Source organism: Syngnathoides biaculeatus, chromosome 18 (genome assembly GCF_019802595.1).
Source record: "Syngnathoides biaculeatus isolate LvHL_M chromosome 18, ASM1980259v1, whole genome shotgun sequence".
Lineage (NCBI taxonomy): Eukaryota > Metazoa > Chordata > Actinopteri > Syngnathiformes > Syngnathidae > Syngnathoides > Syngnathoides biaculeatus.
This window is the reverse complement of record NC_084657.1, coordinates 1,559,153-1,573,270: the sequence shown is the minus strand read 5'-3', so window position 1 is coordinate 1,573,270 and position 14,118 is coordinate 1,559,153. Positions and strand designations below refer to the sequence as shown.

General features: G+C 42.9%; 1 protein-coding gene across 8 annotated transcripts in view; it reads right to left on the bottom strand.

The window, feature by feature from the left end:
* Window positions 1-14,118, bottom strand: part of mark4a (MAP/microtubule affinity-regulating kinase 4a) — a 50,764-nt gene that overhangs the window by 10,525 nt on the left and 26,121 nt on the right. For 5 of the 8 annotated variants that reach the window (XR_009792530.1, XM_061803753.1, XM_061803754.1 and 2 more), the window contains 10 exons: window positions 13,146-13,194; window positions 12,984-13,049; window positions 8,759-8,829; window positions 8,613-8,669; window positions 7,931-8,167; window positions 3,998-4,117; window positions 3,827-3,926; window positions 3,610-3,719; window positions 1,145-1,331; window positions 794-1,020 (listed from right to left, as the gene is read on the bottom strand). Coding sequence is in view for 7 of the 8 variants with exons in the window: in XM_061803753.1 (XP_061659737.1) it covers window positions 794-1,020; window positions 1,145-1,331; window positions 3,610-3,719; window positions 3,827-3,926; window positions 3,998-4,117; window positions 7,931-8,167; window positions 8,613-8,669; window positions 8,759-8,829; window positions 12,984-13,049; window positions 13,146-13,194 (1,224 nt within the window). In the remaining variant the exon portion in view is untranslated. The remainder of the gene's footprint in view (window positions 1-793; window positions 1,021-1,144; window positions 1,332-3,609; window positions 3,720-3,826; window positions 3,927-3,997; window positions 4,118-7,930; window positions 8,168-8,612; window positions 8,670-8,758; window positions 8,830-12,983; window positions 13,050-13,145; window positions 13,195-14,118) is intronic. The other 3 variants (XM_061803760.1, XM_061803756.1, XM_061803758.1) reach the window with 1 other exon arrangement.

The following is a 14,118-nucleotide window of genomic DNA, read 5'->3' as shown; positions in this document are numbered from 1 at the left end:
ATCAGGGATCCGCCCTGAGCCCCTTCCTGTTTGCGGTAGGAATGGGTTAGCTGACAGATGAGGTTGGATTGGGCTGGAGGCCGGCCATGACGTACGGATTAGAGACGGTGGGACTGAAGAAACAACAGGAAGCAGAACTGGAGGTAGCAGAAATGAAGACGTTGAGGTTCTCGTTCGGAGTGAGCAGGTTGGATAGGGTTAGAAATGAGCTCATTAGAGGGACAGCCAAAGCTGGATGTTTTGCAGACAAGGTTCGAGAGAGCAGACTTCGACGGTTTGGATACGTCCAGAGGCGAGAGAGTGAGTATATTGGTTAGAAGGGTGCTGTGAATGGAGCTGCCAGGCGAAAGAGTGAGAGGAAGACCAAAGAAAAGGTTGACGGATGTGGTGAGGGAGGACATGAAGACTGTAGGTGTTAGTGAGGAAGATGCACGAGATAGGCTTAGATGGAAAAAGATGACACGTTGTGGCGACCCCTAATCGGGACAAACCGAAAGGAAAATAAGAAGATACTATACTATACTATACTATACTATACTATACTATACTATACTATACTACTAAACATTAAGTGCAGCGGTAAATGAGGCTTCTCTTACTGTTCAAACTAGCTCATTGGATGCCGTGTATAACCTCATAATAACATATTGGGACCTCCATCATCTATAATCACAAACTGCAGGTTGTGCATTGAACTGGAGGCCCAGGTGAGCTCGTGGAAAAAGCAGCTCAAAGGCTCATGTAAGAAAATGAATAGCAGGAGTGCCTTGCACAATGAGTTGGAAACACTTACTGTAGTGGCGGTCATGTCTTTACGGCGGTCTGGTATCTCCGACTTGTTGGGATTGTTGGCGCTGCTAACCATTGGACTAGAAGGAGGGAGGCTGTGGCTTCCCATCACGCTGCAACTGGCTTTGCGGGAAGGCATTCGTCCCTCTCGTAGTTCCCGCTCGCCCGTGCTTGTTGGGCTCCGTTTGGGGTGCATGACGGGCATGGAAGGCCCGCCTTTGTCGTGGAGGACAGCAGCGCATAAGACGGACAAGAGACTCATATAAGGAGTATTCTGCATCAGCGGTCCCCAGTGGCTAAAGAGCTGCATTGCACAATAAGTGTAACCCCTTCAGAAGTAAGAGTAAATACTCACAGAAGTCGCTGTGTCGTCGCTGCCTGTGGTAAGTGGAGGCACTGCGCTGAGTCTTACTGTGTGAGGAGGAGGTGGATGAAGAAGAGGAGCCTGCAGCTGCTGAAGAGTGTTTGGTTCCATTGGTGATTGGGCTGGGTCGCACCCTTGCCAAGGACAGGGTGCTGGCTGTGCGGGCCTCACTGCTCTCCTAAAATTATATGCAAACATAAGAATGATACTTTAGAAAGAGAAATATCCAAGTGGACCTCTGCTATTCTCAGAGAATTGGTCACCAGCCAGACCATGAATTGCAGAAATCTGCAGACAGTTCAGACCCAATATATTTTTGATTTAAATCAATCAATCTACTGGATCTATTTTATGTGGTGTGAAGAACTCAACTGGCTTAATCCCCGACAAAGTTGTTGGGCCCTATTCCTCAGTGGATTAAACGTTAGCTTCTCTGTCCGCACTTTTTCCAATAACAGCAAACCATACGCCTTCTTTCCCTTTCATTCGCACCCTTCCAACTCAGGGGGACCGGACCGCATCCTTCCCTCCTCCTGCTTTGTTGGGTCTGCCACATGACGGATCAAACAACTTAAAAAGGTTCAGGGAACCCAACCCGAAAGCAAGAATTACCCACCTGACCGTCTTTTCATGCCCAGCTCTGTCCACCAAGAAGTACATTATTGGGCCCATGACTCCAAACTAACCTGTCGTCCCGGAATAACTTGAACTATTCAATTAATTCACCAACACTTCTGGTGGCCCGATCTGGCTAACGACAACCTAGAGTTTGTCTTAGCCAGCTCCTTCCATGCCTGAGGTAAGACTTTGTACCAAACCCCAGCTGGCCTGCTGCACCCTTTACCCATTCCAAGCCGCCCTTGGTCTCACACTCCCTTGGACTTCATTACTGGCCTATCCTCCTCTGAAGGTAAACCATCCTCCTTCCCATCTGAGATCAAGTGTGACCCTTATAGAAGCCTTCCCAAGATGCCCTCTGCTTTTGAGATGACTAACCTCCTAGTCCTAGTCCATCTATTCAGACTTCACAGTATCCAGCTTGACATTGTCTCAAAAAAGGTCCTCAGTTCTCCTCCCAGGTCTGAATAGAGTTGTGCAAGGTGATGGGTGCAGCAGCCAGTTTGTCCTCCAGATACCAACTCCTATTCAACATCCAGGCAGACTGGGCAAATCAAAACCTGGAGTCTGCTCTATGTTGTGTTGATCCACACAATCCCACCTCCCAAAGCCCTTTTCTTCCATGGGTGGAACTGCACCACACCCTTTATGGCATGCTGCAAATTCCAAGTTCCTTTGTTCGAGGAGTGAGGCCCCGTAGCTCAGTGGTTAGAGCACTGGTTTGGTAAACCAGGGGTTGTGGGTTTGTATCCCACTGGGGCCTCCACTCCCTGAGAAGGGTTGCGTCAGGAAGGGCATCCGGCGTAAAAATTGTGCCAAACATATATATGCGTTCATATGCGCTGTGGCGGCCCCGAAAGGGACAAGCCGAAAGAAACACACACACACTTTGTTCAAGGAGTACCTTCGATGTGTCCAATCTGTTGAGAAAATAAGTGACTGGCAGATCTTCATCGCTCTTTCATACCTAAATATAAGGCGGGTCAAATTGTTTGGCTCTCTGTGTAAGATTGTAAGCCATAACCCGTAAACCCGGTAGGACGCCAGGAGGTGTCGATTGAGTACTGTGTCCTGCAATTCCTCTTCTGCAGCTTGGGTGGCGCTTTGTGTCCCACCCTCCCGGAACGCGCTCTCTAGCAATTATCACCCTCTTGACTGCACACCTGTTCCCGAACACCACTCATCACTGCCTGTGCTTAGGCCTGCCCTTCCAGGATACGACTAGATGAAATAGTTCTGAGCATCTCAGACAGCGAGAGAGTTGTGATTGGTGCAGATTGTAATGGACATATTGGTAAAGGAAACAGGGGCGACGAAGAAGTGATGGGTACGTACGGCATCCAGGAAAGGAACTTTGAGGGACAGAAGGTGGTGGACTTTGCAAAAAGGATGGAGATGGCTGTAGTGAACACTTATTTCCAGAAGAGGGAGGAACATATAGTAGCAGAAGATGCAGGAGATAGGCTAAGATGGAAAAAGATGGCACACTGTGGCGACCCCTAACGGGACAAGCCGAAAGGAAAAGAAGAAGAACGCTCGTATTTAATCAAAAATAACTAAATGAACAAAAATGTAATCAAGAACTTCAGATGTGTTGAGAGATTTTTGGGAAAGAATCTTCAAACTTGTAGTTGACCAATCCATGGGAATAGAGCATTTGAAGAGAGGAGCGAAAAGATTTTGAGAGAACCAATAGTAGACTATGAATCCTGAAAATCGCAATCGGCAGGTAACATGAGCAACAAAGATGTAAATGATGCAGTAAATCAAATTGTATCCTATTTCTTCATACACGTATGATTAAAATAAAACTCAGAGCTGTGTACTGTATCACTTACATCCCCTTTGCGGCCCAGCAGTAAGTAGGTAGCCGTAACCTCGTTGTATTTTTGATTGAGCAGAGAGTCCTTGATTTCCTCTGGGGTGAAGCCCATGCCGACCATCACCTCTGAAGCACACAAAGCATAAATCATCTCGAGTGCTGACAACATTGATTTGTCCTGACAGCATACAACCAGTATGAAATGTACATTAACCCACTTCCAATGTACTCACCTATGCGGGCCGGATCACTGTAGTCTTCAATAGGTTCTATATGGGGCTTTAGGTCCTCACCCTCAAACCCTGAATTTATCCACTTGTCCTTCATGACTTGCTACAGAGACAGTAAAAACATAGTCTGCTTTGTTTGAATTGCACATGAGACAGACGCCGTCTATTTCTTACGTCAAGGGTGCAGCGTTTGGCTGGATTGAGCACCAGGAATCGACGAAGGATCCCTTCACAGTCTGTGGACATGTAAAAGGGAACGCGGTACTTTCCCCTCAGCACACGCTCCCTCAGCTCCTGTTGGTTACGACATACAGATCCTTCATATTCCCAGGATTCAGAAATATTTTCAAGATGCAACAGGAAAGTGTGACATGGGTCACAGACCATTTAATATTAGTTTCATCCATGTTAATATTAAAGAAAAAAACTCACTGCATGAACACCATGGCATTCATTCATCTGTTTATGATAACCATTTTTTTCAGAAACGTTGCACAGTTCTGTACTCACAAGACCAACTCTGTTTGGTTCACCACTGTAAATAACTACTTGTTAAAACTCCACTGACATGAAATGCTTGGTTTTTAATTAAAAAAAAAAAAAAAAAAAAAGGCAGCCGGAATGGACCCATCCGTTTTTTTCACCACACAACATGATTTTGACATATATGGCTTTTTGGAACTCCCGCCATGAAAGTCCTCTCGAGGAATTTGTTTCGGAGAAGAAGCAGAAAGTGACATTATCAGCAGGAGCGCACTCAGGCGGTCTCGTGTGTTTATACTAGTTTTACCTGCGGGAAGGTCGCTCGTCGTTCCTTCGTGTTAGCCAAAATGCCGGCTCGTCGTATGTTTCCAAGAGACCGTCGGCGTTGTTCATCCCATGGGGGGGGGGGTAATCATATGTGTACACGTACAGTACGGCCAGACGGGGTTGGATTGAGAGATTTTTTTTTTTAAACGTATCTTGTATCGGTACTGGCAGTCTGATAAATATCCGCACACAAAAAAGCTGAAACCAGGAAATGAGAAAATTATACTTCACGGGAAAGTATTGCACTTCATCGGGTGCCATTCTAGTTTAAAATCCTGTCATGTTTTTTTTTTTTTTTCCACATCAAATACTACAAAGTGAAGTTGTAAACAAGTGAAAAATGGACAAGAGTTCTCCCACCACTCCTCTTCCCATCCCTCCTAAGTGAGTCGTTGCCTGGGAAGATGAGGGCCAGTTCTGGGAGCTTTAAGGATTATTTAAGATTTGCTGCTGGCAGACTAAAATGGACAGCCAGACTATGAATAAATACGCTTTTTATTTGATCTCATTTGTATTATTTTGGTATGATCAGAAAGTGAAAAGCACTGAAAATATCAATTTTTCGGTCCCATCCAATTACAACGGTTGTCACCCCTTCTGACTTGCAAAGGAGTCCCGAGACATTGTGTCTCATTGCCAGTGCAACCAGAACTCACGGAGAAACAGTGTCAAAGTCTTTTCTTGCAATTTCTTTTTTCCACACTGGTCTGGACTATATCCTGAAAAAGTTGCCCTCATTCAAAGGGGACTGTGTGTTGATTGACTGAATCTTTTCAGTCTTGCTCTCAATGAGTATTTGCAACACGACAACTAAACACTTTGCATTCAGAGTATTTTGTCTTCAATTGCAGGCTTTATTATTGTGGGGGTTTTTTTTGTTTTTTTTTTTCGCTTAAAGGAGTTTAAAAAAAGCTAAAGAAAGACTTTACAGCTCATGAAAGTACCATAAGAGTAGGCAAATGGCCTGCTTTCATAAGTAGCAGTCACTGTTAGGAAAATTCATTTTCTACATGACCTAGTTCAAAGTTCAGTTCGTTGTTCCAAAAATGCATTGCTTAAATTGTCCTTTTTTTAAACTGAGACAAAAACAGGACTTCTGTCCTTAATGCGCAAACTAAAACACAGAACACAGTATGACACAAGCAATGGTTGGAAGCACATTCATAACTTTGCATTGCTGGCAGCTCTGGCTGATATATTAAAATATTTTATCTATTGTTATATTACAAAACAAAATTAATTCCTCATCGGGACAGTGTGATTGCACAGTTTTAACTGAAGCATTCTGATACAAATCATAATTTTCTTAGTAATGAATTTTTACAATTAGGTACTGTCCGGTTATCAGGCAGAAATGAACTCAGTTTCGTTCGCGTTTGCAAAAAAATATGAACTCGTTTAGGAACTTTTGTTCATTGAACTTGTTCAGGTACATTACTGGTAGCAGTTACCCAGCTCTTCCAGCTTCTTCCCCGAGGTACGCGCTACTGAACAAAGCAAATCAACACTAGTAGACATTCCAACAGCTTCTTAACTCAACTTCTTAAACAGCTAACGTACGATTCAACTGCCACGTGCTGCCATTTTTTTTGCCTTGCGTTTGTTGTCACAGTGTCTTGGGCCAATTATTTTTTACTATTTTTTATGCATTATTTGTGCATTCAATGTAGTCGTCTCACCACGCTGCACCATTTGCACATCTGTTGTTGACCAATACTAGCCTCTTGTGCCTGAGCGGCATCTGCATTACAATTGACTGAGCCGTATAGGCAACATTTTCAATATTGTCCCAGATTATCGCACGAGGAATCACTTTAAACTGCATATATTCCTTGAAGTCTTGACACCTTTTGCTCAATGGTCATTACACTGGAGTATCGCTCTATTAGGCATTTTAACCACTCTAAATGCTACAGGACGCATCGTTTTGCACAACTGTCCCCCCACCAAAAAAAGAAAAAGGGTACCGTCATTGCCAGATTACGAGCAACCTCTATTGCTTCGTGAGTGTTATCGAAACGTCTTCATGTCTCAAAAGTATTCTCTGTCAATTGACTCTGTCTGTCTGTTGTTGTACTAGAGTGACTCAAACTACCGCATGATTTTGTCATGATAATGTAAACAGAGCTTCATTGTTAGCACTGATGTTCACTTCTAATAACTGCCACATTCACATCATGGCCAAATTGCAATGTTTGTCTTCATTCCGGGCACACCACACTGATTTTGTATGATGAGAATTTGCCGCGTTGTAAATGATCATGGACTAGTTTGAATTTGGTGGCATAATTTCCTGCTCCGCTTCGACTTCGATAGCGCAGATCAAAGTATCTTTGAGAATCCTCCCAGAGGCTTCCCTGTTTTTCCCCTCGTTTAGCAAAATGCGCATTCAGAAATAGAAGACGACTTAAATCAATACAGGTGACAGGCCCACCTCCGCCTCCTCAAGCAGGGCAATAACAAGTAATTATAGCGACTAGTCCACAACAAGATTGAAATGTCTTGCGGAGTAGCAAAGTTGATCCGTCCGTGCACTGCAAGCATTCAACTACTACTTATATACGTACATAGTGGACGCACACACACACACACACACACACACACACACACACACACACTTTAAGTACGCATGGACATACAGTACATACACTCGAGTTTTCAGTCGTTGATGTGGCTTTGGGATTTTTGTGTTTGGCAATGTCACGTACGCCACAACATGACACTATGACACCTAACCTTAGCGATGGTGGCTTTACATAGGCGCCATTCAAATGCAGTCTGGAGGTAATCTTGCGAAGTCCACAAGGACGAGAAGAAAAACATGCAGAGTATTTAACACCTGACCAAGCTCCACCCTGGTTGTCACGGAAATGAAAACCGTACCATGCATTTGATCGAGACAGAAACCGCCCAAAAACTGAGCAAGTTCTACCAGAATGCCTTGCTGAAATCAGTTATGCGTGAATTCTTGATCATTTGTAGGTTTTGAATGAAGGACGTCAGTCAGTTCTGTTTTGACATTAAATATGTACTGGAGAAAATGAGAAACATCTCTAACCTTTGACAGAGAGGCTCAAATAAATAGGTAGACTTCACAAAATTTGGAATTGAGGAAGACCTTTGGATTAAAGGTAAAACTTCCTTAATGGCTAGGAAAACTCCAGGTACCTCGATTCAACTTTTGCTGAAAACATATTTCTGTTACTACCGTGGTTATAAAAAACAAAAAACAAACAAAAAAAAACCATCCTCTTGCCTATTCGGCAGACCAGCAGTCCCCAATTAACACACACTTGCCTTCAAGTTCTGCCCATCAAAAGGCAGCGAGCCACTGACTAGTGTGTACAGGATGACTCCAAGACTCCAGACATCCACTTCGGGTCCGTCGTATTTCTTTCCCTGGAATAGTTCGGGGGCAGCGTAGGGGGGCGAGCCGCAGAACGTGTCCAGTTTGTTACCCAGTGTGAATTCATTGCTGAAACCGAAATCGGCGATCTTGATATTGGCGTCAGCATCCAGCAGAAGATTCTCCGCCTGTGTATTTTGATGCAGAGGAAGAGGAGTTAAAATAGGGTAGGAAGGGAGCGTAGAAAATGCCGATGCACAGACAACATGAAAATAATGAGGGGGTAAAAGTGGAATGAGATCAAGATGGAAGAGAAAATGTCCATTTTAACAGAAGAGGGGAAAAAAAGCACGATATCTAAAACAGATGGGAAGGGGGAGAACTCAGTGCATGTTGTCCAACAACATACATACCTTCACATGACTCATGTGTGTACTGAGTCCTCACTAATCTACGAGAACACATGCCAACATTCGCCCGTTTTTTTTAAATTCTCCACACTGTGTGATTAAGACGCTATGGGGCCCTTTACACACACAAAGATTAAGACTGAGTATGAGATTATGATGCGAACTAGCCTCAATCCTCTTTTTCTGAAAGGAGCCCAAAACATTTTCACATCCATTTTCTTACCTTCAAATCTCTGTGGACGATATTCTTAGTGTGGCAATAATGGACAGCAGAAACAATCTGTGAAAGACACATCATAATAATGACTATCAAATGAATTCCATAAATAAATACAAGGATTGCTGAGGGGTTTTTCTTTTTTTAAATACCTGTCGAAATTTGGCTCTGGCTTCAACCTCCTTCATTCTTCCATGAGACACGAGGTAGTCAAACACTTCACCTGTGATTGGGAAAAGGTGAGACGGACATGTGAGACAAAGATCAAATAAAACAAAGGATCAAAGGAAACGAGCGACTTCAATGGAGTATTTCCTCGGGCTGTTTAGTACTCAAGTGCAGCAAAGTAGCACAGGTTTATTTGGATGAGGGAGGTCTTTAATTGTACAAATGCTTATGTTGGGCTGGTGCAAGACGTGCGGGTGTCTGTTGGTTGGTTGGTGGAGAATCATGACAACAATGGCAATGCAATGTGTCACTGCTTCACATTAGCATTTTCTATTTCAGTCCTTTTGTTCTTTGTTCGAATCAATAGTCCCGTGTCGTGAGAGGAGGAATAAATCGTTCCCTTCTTGTTTCCTCAGAGTTCCTCGAGACCGATGCAAGACCAAAGGGAAAAATGAGATATGATTTAGCTCTCCAAATTATAAGGAATTTACTTCCGTGCAATGTCTATTCTAACGGTCAAACTGTTATTGATTTTTGCAAATATTCTCTCATTTTGAATGTGATGCCTGCGATATGTGCCAAAAATAAAACTAAGACAGGGGCGAGAAGGGGCAGACTGGCAAAGTAGAAGAATGCTCCAAAAACATTGGTTTGGAACATTCTACAGGTGAGTGCCACGACTGGATGGAAAAGGAGCATCCCCGAAAGGCTCAGTTGTTCACAAGCAAGGACGGGCCATGGTTCACCACTTTGTGAACAATTACTTGAGCAAATAGTTAAACGCTTTAAGAAAATGTTTCTCAAAGTATAAGTGGAAGGAATTTAGGAACCTCAGGTTATGTCGTCGAAAAAAAATAGTTGCGCATTATGTTTGGCTTGCAAACAGTATTGGTAGGAACGTAGATGCGGATCTATGTTGTGCTTCGACTTACGCTGCATGACGTTCACTGAATCCCTGCATAAACCCTTCGATGCAAGGCTGAAAAATTAGTTGTCTGCTCCATGGAGTCAGGCATAAATCCGTTATAGGCATTAGAAATTAATTAAAAAATTATAAATAATCACAAATATTATCAACAAAAAATATGATTTACAGTATGTATGTGATTTATTGAATTGTACCTCTATTTAATTAAGCCAACGAATGGTGAATCCATTCATCCAACAATTTTCTCAGCTGCTTATAATCACAAGGTTCGCGGGAGAGCTGTGAACGGGCAGGAGGCGGCGGACACCCTGAACTGGTTGCCAGCCAATCGCAGGGCACATGGAGACAAACAGCCACAGGGGCAATTTAGAGTCTCCAATTAATGTTACATGTTTTTGGAATGTGGGAGGAAACCTGAGTGCCTGGAAGAAACCCACACAGGTACAGGGAGGACATGCAAACTCCACACAGGAAGGGCCGGGATTGAACCTGGTCCTCAGAACTGTGAGGCTGATGTGTTCCACCTGCGCCACCGTGCCGCCTAGCAAATGAACTCATGTCGGCGTAATCATATCAAAATAGCTGTCCACATAGACTCCAGCACACTGGAGGAGCCTGGCTAACCGACGTGCCCTTGGCAGCCATGTTGGCTGGAGTGATGTTCCAAAACAAATCAATGCATGGGCATTGAAATGATGTTGTGACTTGCTAATTTCTTCACCGATTTTCACCAGGGTTACTGTTTTGTCACTGCTAAAACAGATGCTATCACCCACAAGATTTGGATGGTCAAAGTCAATAAAAGATCAACGTCCACCAAGTTACCCAACAATTGCCCAATTAATCTTTCAAATGACAATACAAAATCCCACTATCTGATTTTTATTTATTTTTTTTCAAACTGATTTCCCTGGATCAATTTGTTGTGCCAAAATCCATCTGTTTATCCATTTCCCATACTGCTTACCCTCTCTCTACCCAGAGGAAGCCCACGCAGGCACGGGGAGAACCTGCAAACTCCACACAGATTGAGGCCGGATTTGAACCTGGTCCTCAAAACTGTGAGGCAGATGTGCTTACCAGTCATCCGTGCCACAATACACACAAATACTTATTTTCTTCACTGTATGTGGCGAGGAGGAGACTTTTACCGGCCCTGTTAGTGTTGCGCTGGCGTTAGCGCCGCGCTAGCGTGTTGCTGCTGTGTTACTGGCGTGCCTAGTGATATTTACCGTTACATTTTAGCTTAACAGGCCCTGTTAGCGTTAGCGCCGCACCAGCGTTAAACTCTTTCTGCGTACCGTCTTTCCTTGTTAGTATCTCGTGTTTCAATGCGGGCACCTGCGGCTTTTACACAGCTGCAGTGTATGCATGTACCAAATGGTATTTCCTTTACAAATGTACTCCAGGTGCGCTCTGTAGGTCGGGAATTACGGTAAGTTTGTAACCCAAGGTTCGACTGTAGCCACGATCCATAATATCATCTTTACTCCTATGCGTTTCAACTGACAGACAGACGGCCTCAAGTTTAAAAAAAAAAAAAAATGTTGATTAACTTGTCACTACATTTTTCTGTTAAAAATAAGTTGTCCAGGCCCTGAAGTAGTCACGCAAGCTCCTACTGCAATGCTCCCTCCAGCATTTTTCAAAGTTGGGTTCGCGTTTTGATGTTGGCGTTGCTGTGCGATTTTTTTTCCTACACACATTGCATTGTGTTTTCCTCCCAAAAAATTCATCTTTCGTTTCTGTCAACAGGACATTTTCCCAATAGCGCTGTAGAACATCCATGCACTCATGAGCAAACTTCAAACATATTTTTTTAGACAGCAACGGGTTTCTCCTTGGTGTTCTCCCATGAACCCCCATTCTTGTTTAATGTTTGACATATGGTACGTTTGTCAAAAGAGATGTTTGTATGAGCTACTGAGCTGTAACTCTTCATCTAACACTCGAGGGTTGAGCCTTTTTGTACTGACATGCTATGGTACGACCTCAAGGGATCTATTTACACCAGACATCCCAGGAGCCTTGTTGAACTCCAGTCCCTCTTTTGTAAAGAAGAATGGTCATAAATTCATCATGAACAATAGAAAATGTTTGGTTGAGGTTACTGCTGCCAAACAGGGTCAAACAGTTCTTTAATTGAACGGCTCACTCACATTTTCCTCCTTGTCCTGTGAATTCTTACATGGTATATTCGATAAAATAATACGTCAACCCCTGACCCTAGTCAAGCGGTTGGGAGCACGGATGGATGGACGAAATATGAGATAGTTTTTGTGTAGTTATTTGATTAGGGAGTTTCAGTTGTGATTTATCTGAAGCTCAGACTACATTTTATGACCAATTACTGGAGACATGGAAGAAATTCCAAAGAGTTCACTTATCTTACCTGCCACTGTAATCTCTTTTTACGTTTCACACCATGTCTCAATTTCATTGGAATTGAGGTTTGTACTTTACCCTTGCCACATGGCTGAGCAAAGTTGCTGGTATTTCATGTATCCATTGAATAGACCTGTTTGAAATTTGCTGTGCAATGTAGCCCCCTGCCTTTTGTGCTACAGTACTTGTTTTCTCTGTTGAATTCACTTGTGAGTTACATCCGGTCCTCCTGCTATGCTGCCGCACTATTTATGGCGCTGACGCAGCTCTCTGCTCGACTTGTCTCTCTTCAGACAAACCCGTAATAGGTGCACTACGCAAATGGAGTCGGGTGTATCAATCCATGTCTACATAAACCTCACTGGACACCTTGGTGGCGATGTGGCTAATTGTTAAGCTAATTGCACCTTTTTGGTGACACAACCTTTTCTTGATGGGAAATAAGGAGCTATTTTGAGAAAAGCAATATCTTTCTTCAAGTGGACGACATACAGCAACTTATCCTTATTAGGGTCATAGGTGAGCTGTAGCCTATCCCAACAGACTTTGACCAAGAGGCGAGGTAGACCAGTCACCTAGTCATTCGTCACCCTGGACTGGTTGCAAGCCAATCGTAGGACACATATAGCCAAATATCCAACACACAATCACACTTCAAGGAGCGTTTAGAAGGATGTTTTTGGAATGTGGGAAACAAGCATGGGGAGAACATGCAAACTGCACGTAGGAACGCCAGAAGAGCGGCGGTGAAGGCTGAGGATTCAGGATTATCACACTGCTCATGTGCAAATCAAAATAAGAGGGGAAAAAAAAAAAGGCGACAAAAGATTATATTCCTCTTATTTGAAATAAAACACATCCCAATAGTTTCGGAACATGATGGCTGAGCTACCCACCTCCACTAGCATACTCCATGATCAGGTAAAGGGTCTTATCAGTCTCAATCACCTCAAACAGCTGCACTGTAGCAAAAAAAAAAATAAAACAGAAACGGATTCAAATCAAATATATACATTTAAAGTACATTGTGAGTGGAAAACTGTTTGCTTGAGTCTTACCTATGTTGGGGTGATTTAAGCCTTTCATTATTCGGACCTCCCGAAAGAGCTGCAAAGAAACAACATGCTTTTAATAAAATCAACAATAATAATATAATTACAATTTTATGGTTATTTTGTCATTTTTTTCTGTGTTATTTATCCATCCATTTCCTGCACATTTTATGCTCACTAGTGTCGCGGGTATGCTGCAGGCTATCGTGGACATCTCCAGGTAGAAGATAAAGTACTCCCGACAACTGGATGCCAACCAATCGTATGGCACAAACACAGAAAAGTATTTGCACTCACACTCGTCGATACAGGCAATTCAAAGTGTTCAATTAATCTACCAGGCATGTTTTTGGGATGTGAGAGAATCCCGGAAAAAAAAAAAAAAAAAAAAATTACAGGAAAAGCGAGGCCAATTATTTTATTTTGCGATACACTGAAAAAAAATTTAGGTTTGATATAAAAAGATGAACCTGGCATTGCCTGGCAACCAGTTCACGGTGTACCCTGCCTCCAGCTTGTTGACTGCTGGGATAGGCTCAGCACTCTCGCGACCCTTGTGAGGATAAGCAGTGAAGAAAATGGATAGATCAAAAGATGGATATTTAACATTAATACTTAAATAGTTTCTTCAAAAATTCTGACATATGGACCAAGTCTCAGCTCCTATAATGTGCGAGCTATAATTTGTAGTTTTCAGTTTTACTATATTTTATACTGATAAACGTTGGGCACAATAATTTTCTTTGTCACAAATATCAGGCTACAACAGGCAACTTGGCAAAAACGGTACAACAATTTTCTATTGGATAAACGATTGATTCAAAAGTGGTGAATTTTCACATGTACCATATTCAAAAATCCTTAGTGGGAATGCAATATTAGTTCCCCTCCCAATGAATTCAATTCTTGTAAAGTCTCACCAACATTCCCTTCTGGTGCACATTCTGATACTACTAACATTGTTGTCAAGCAATATGTG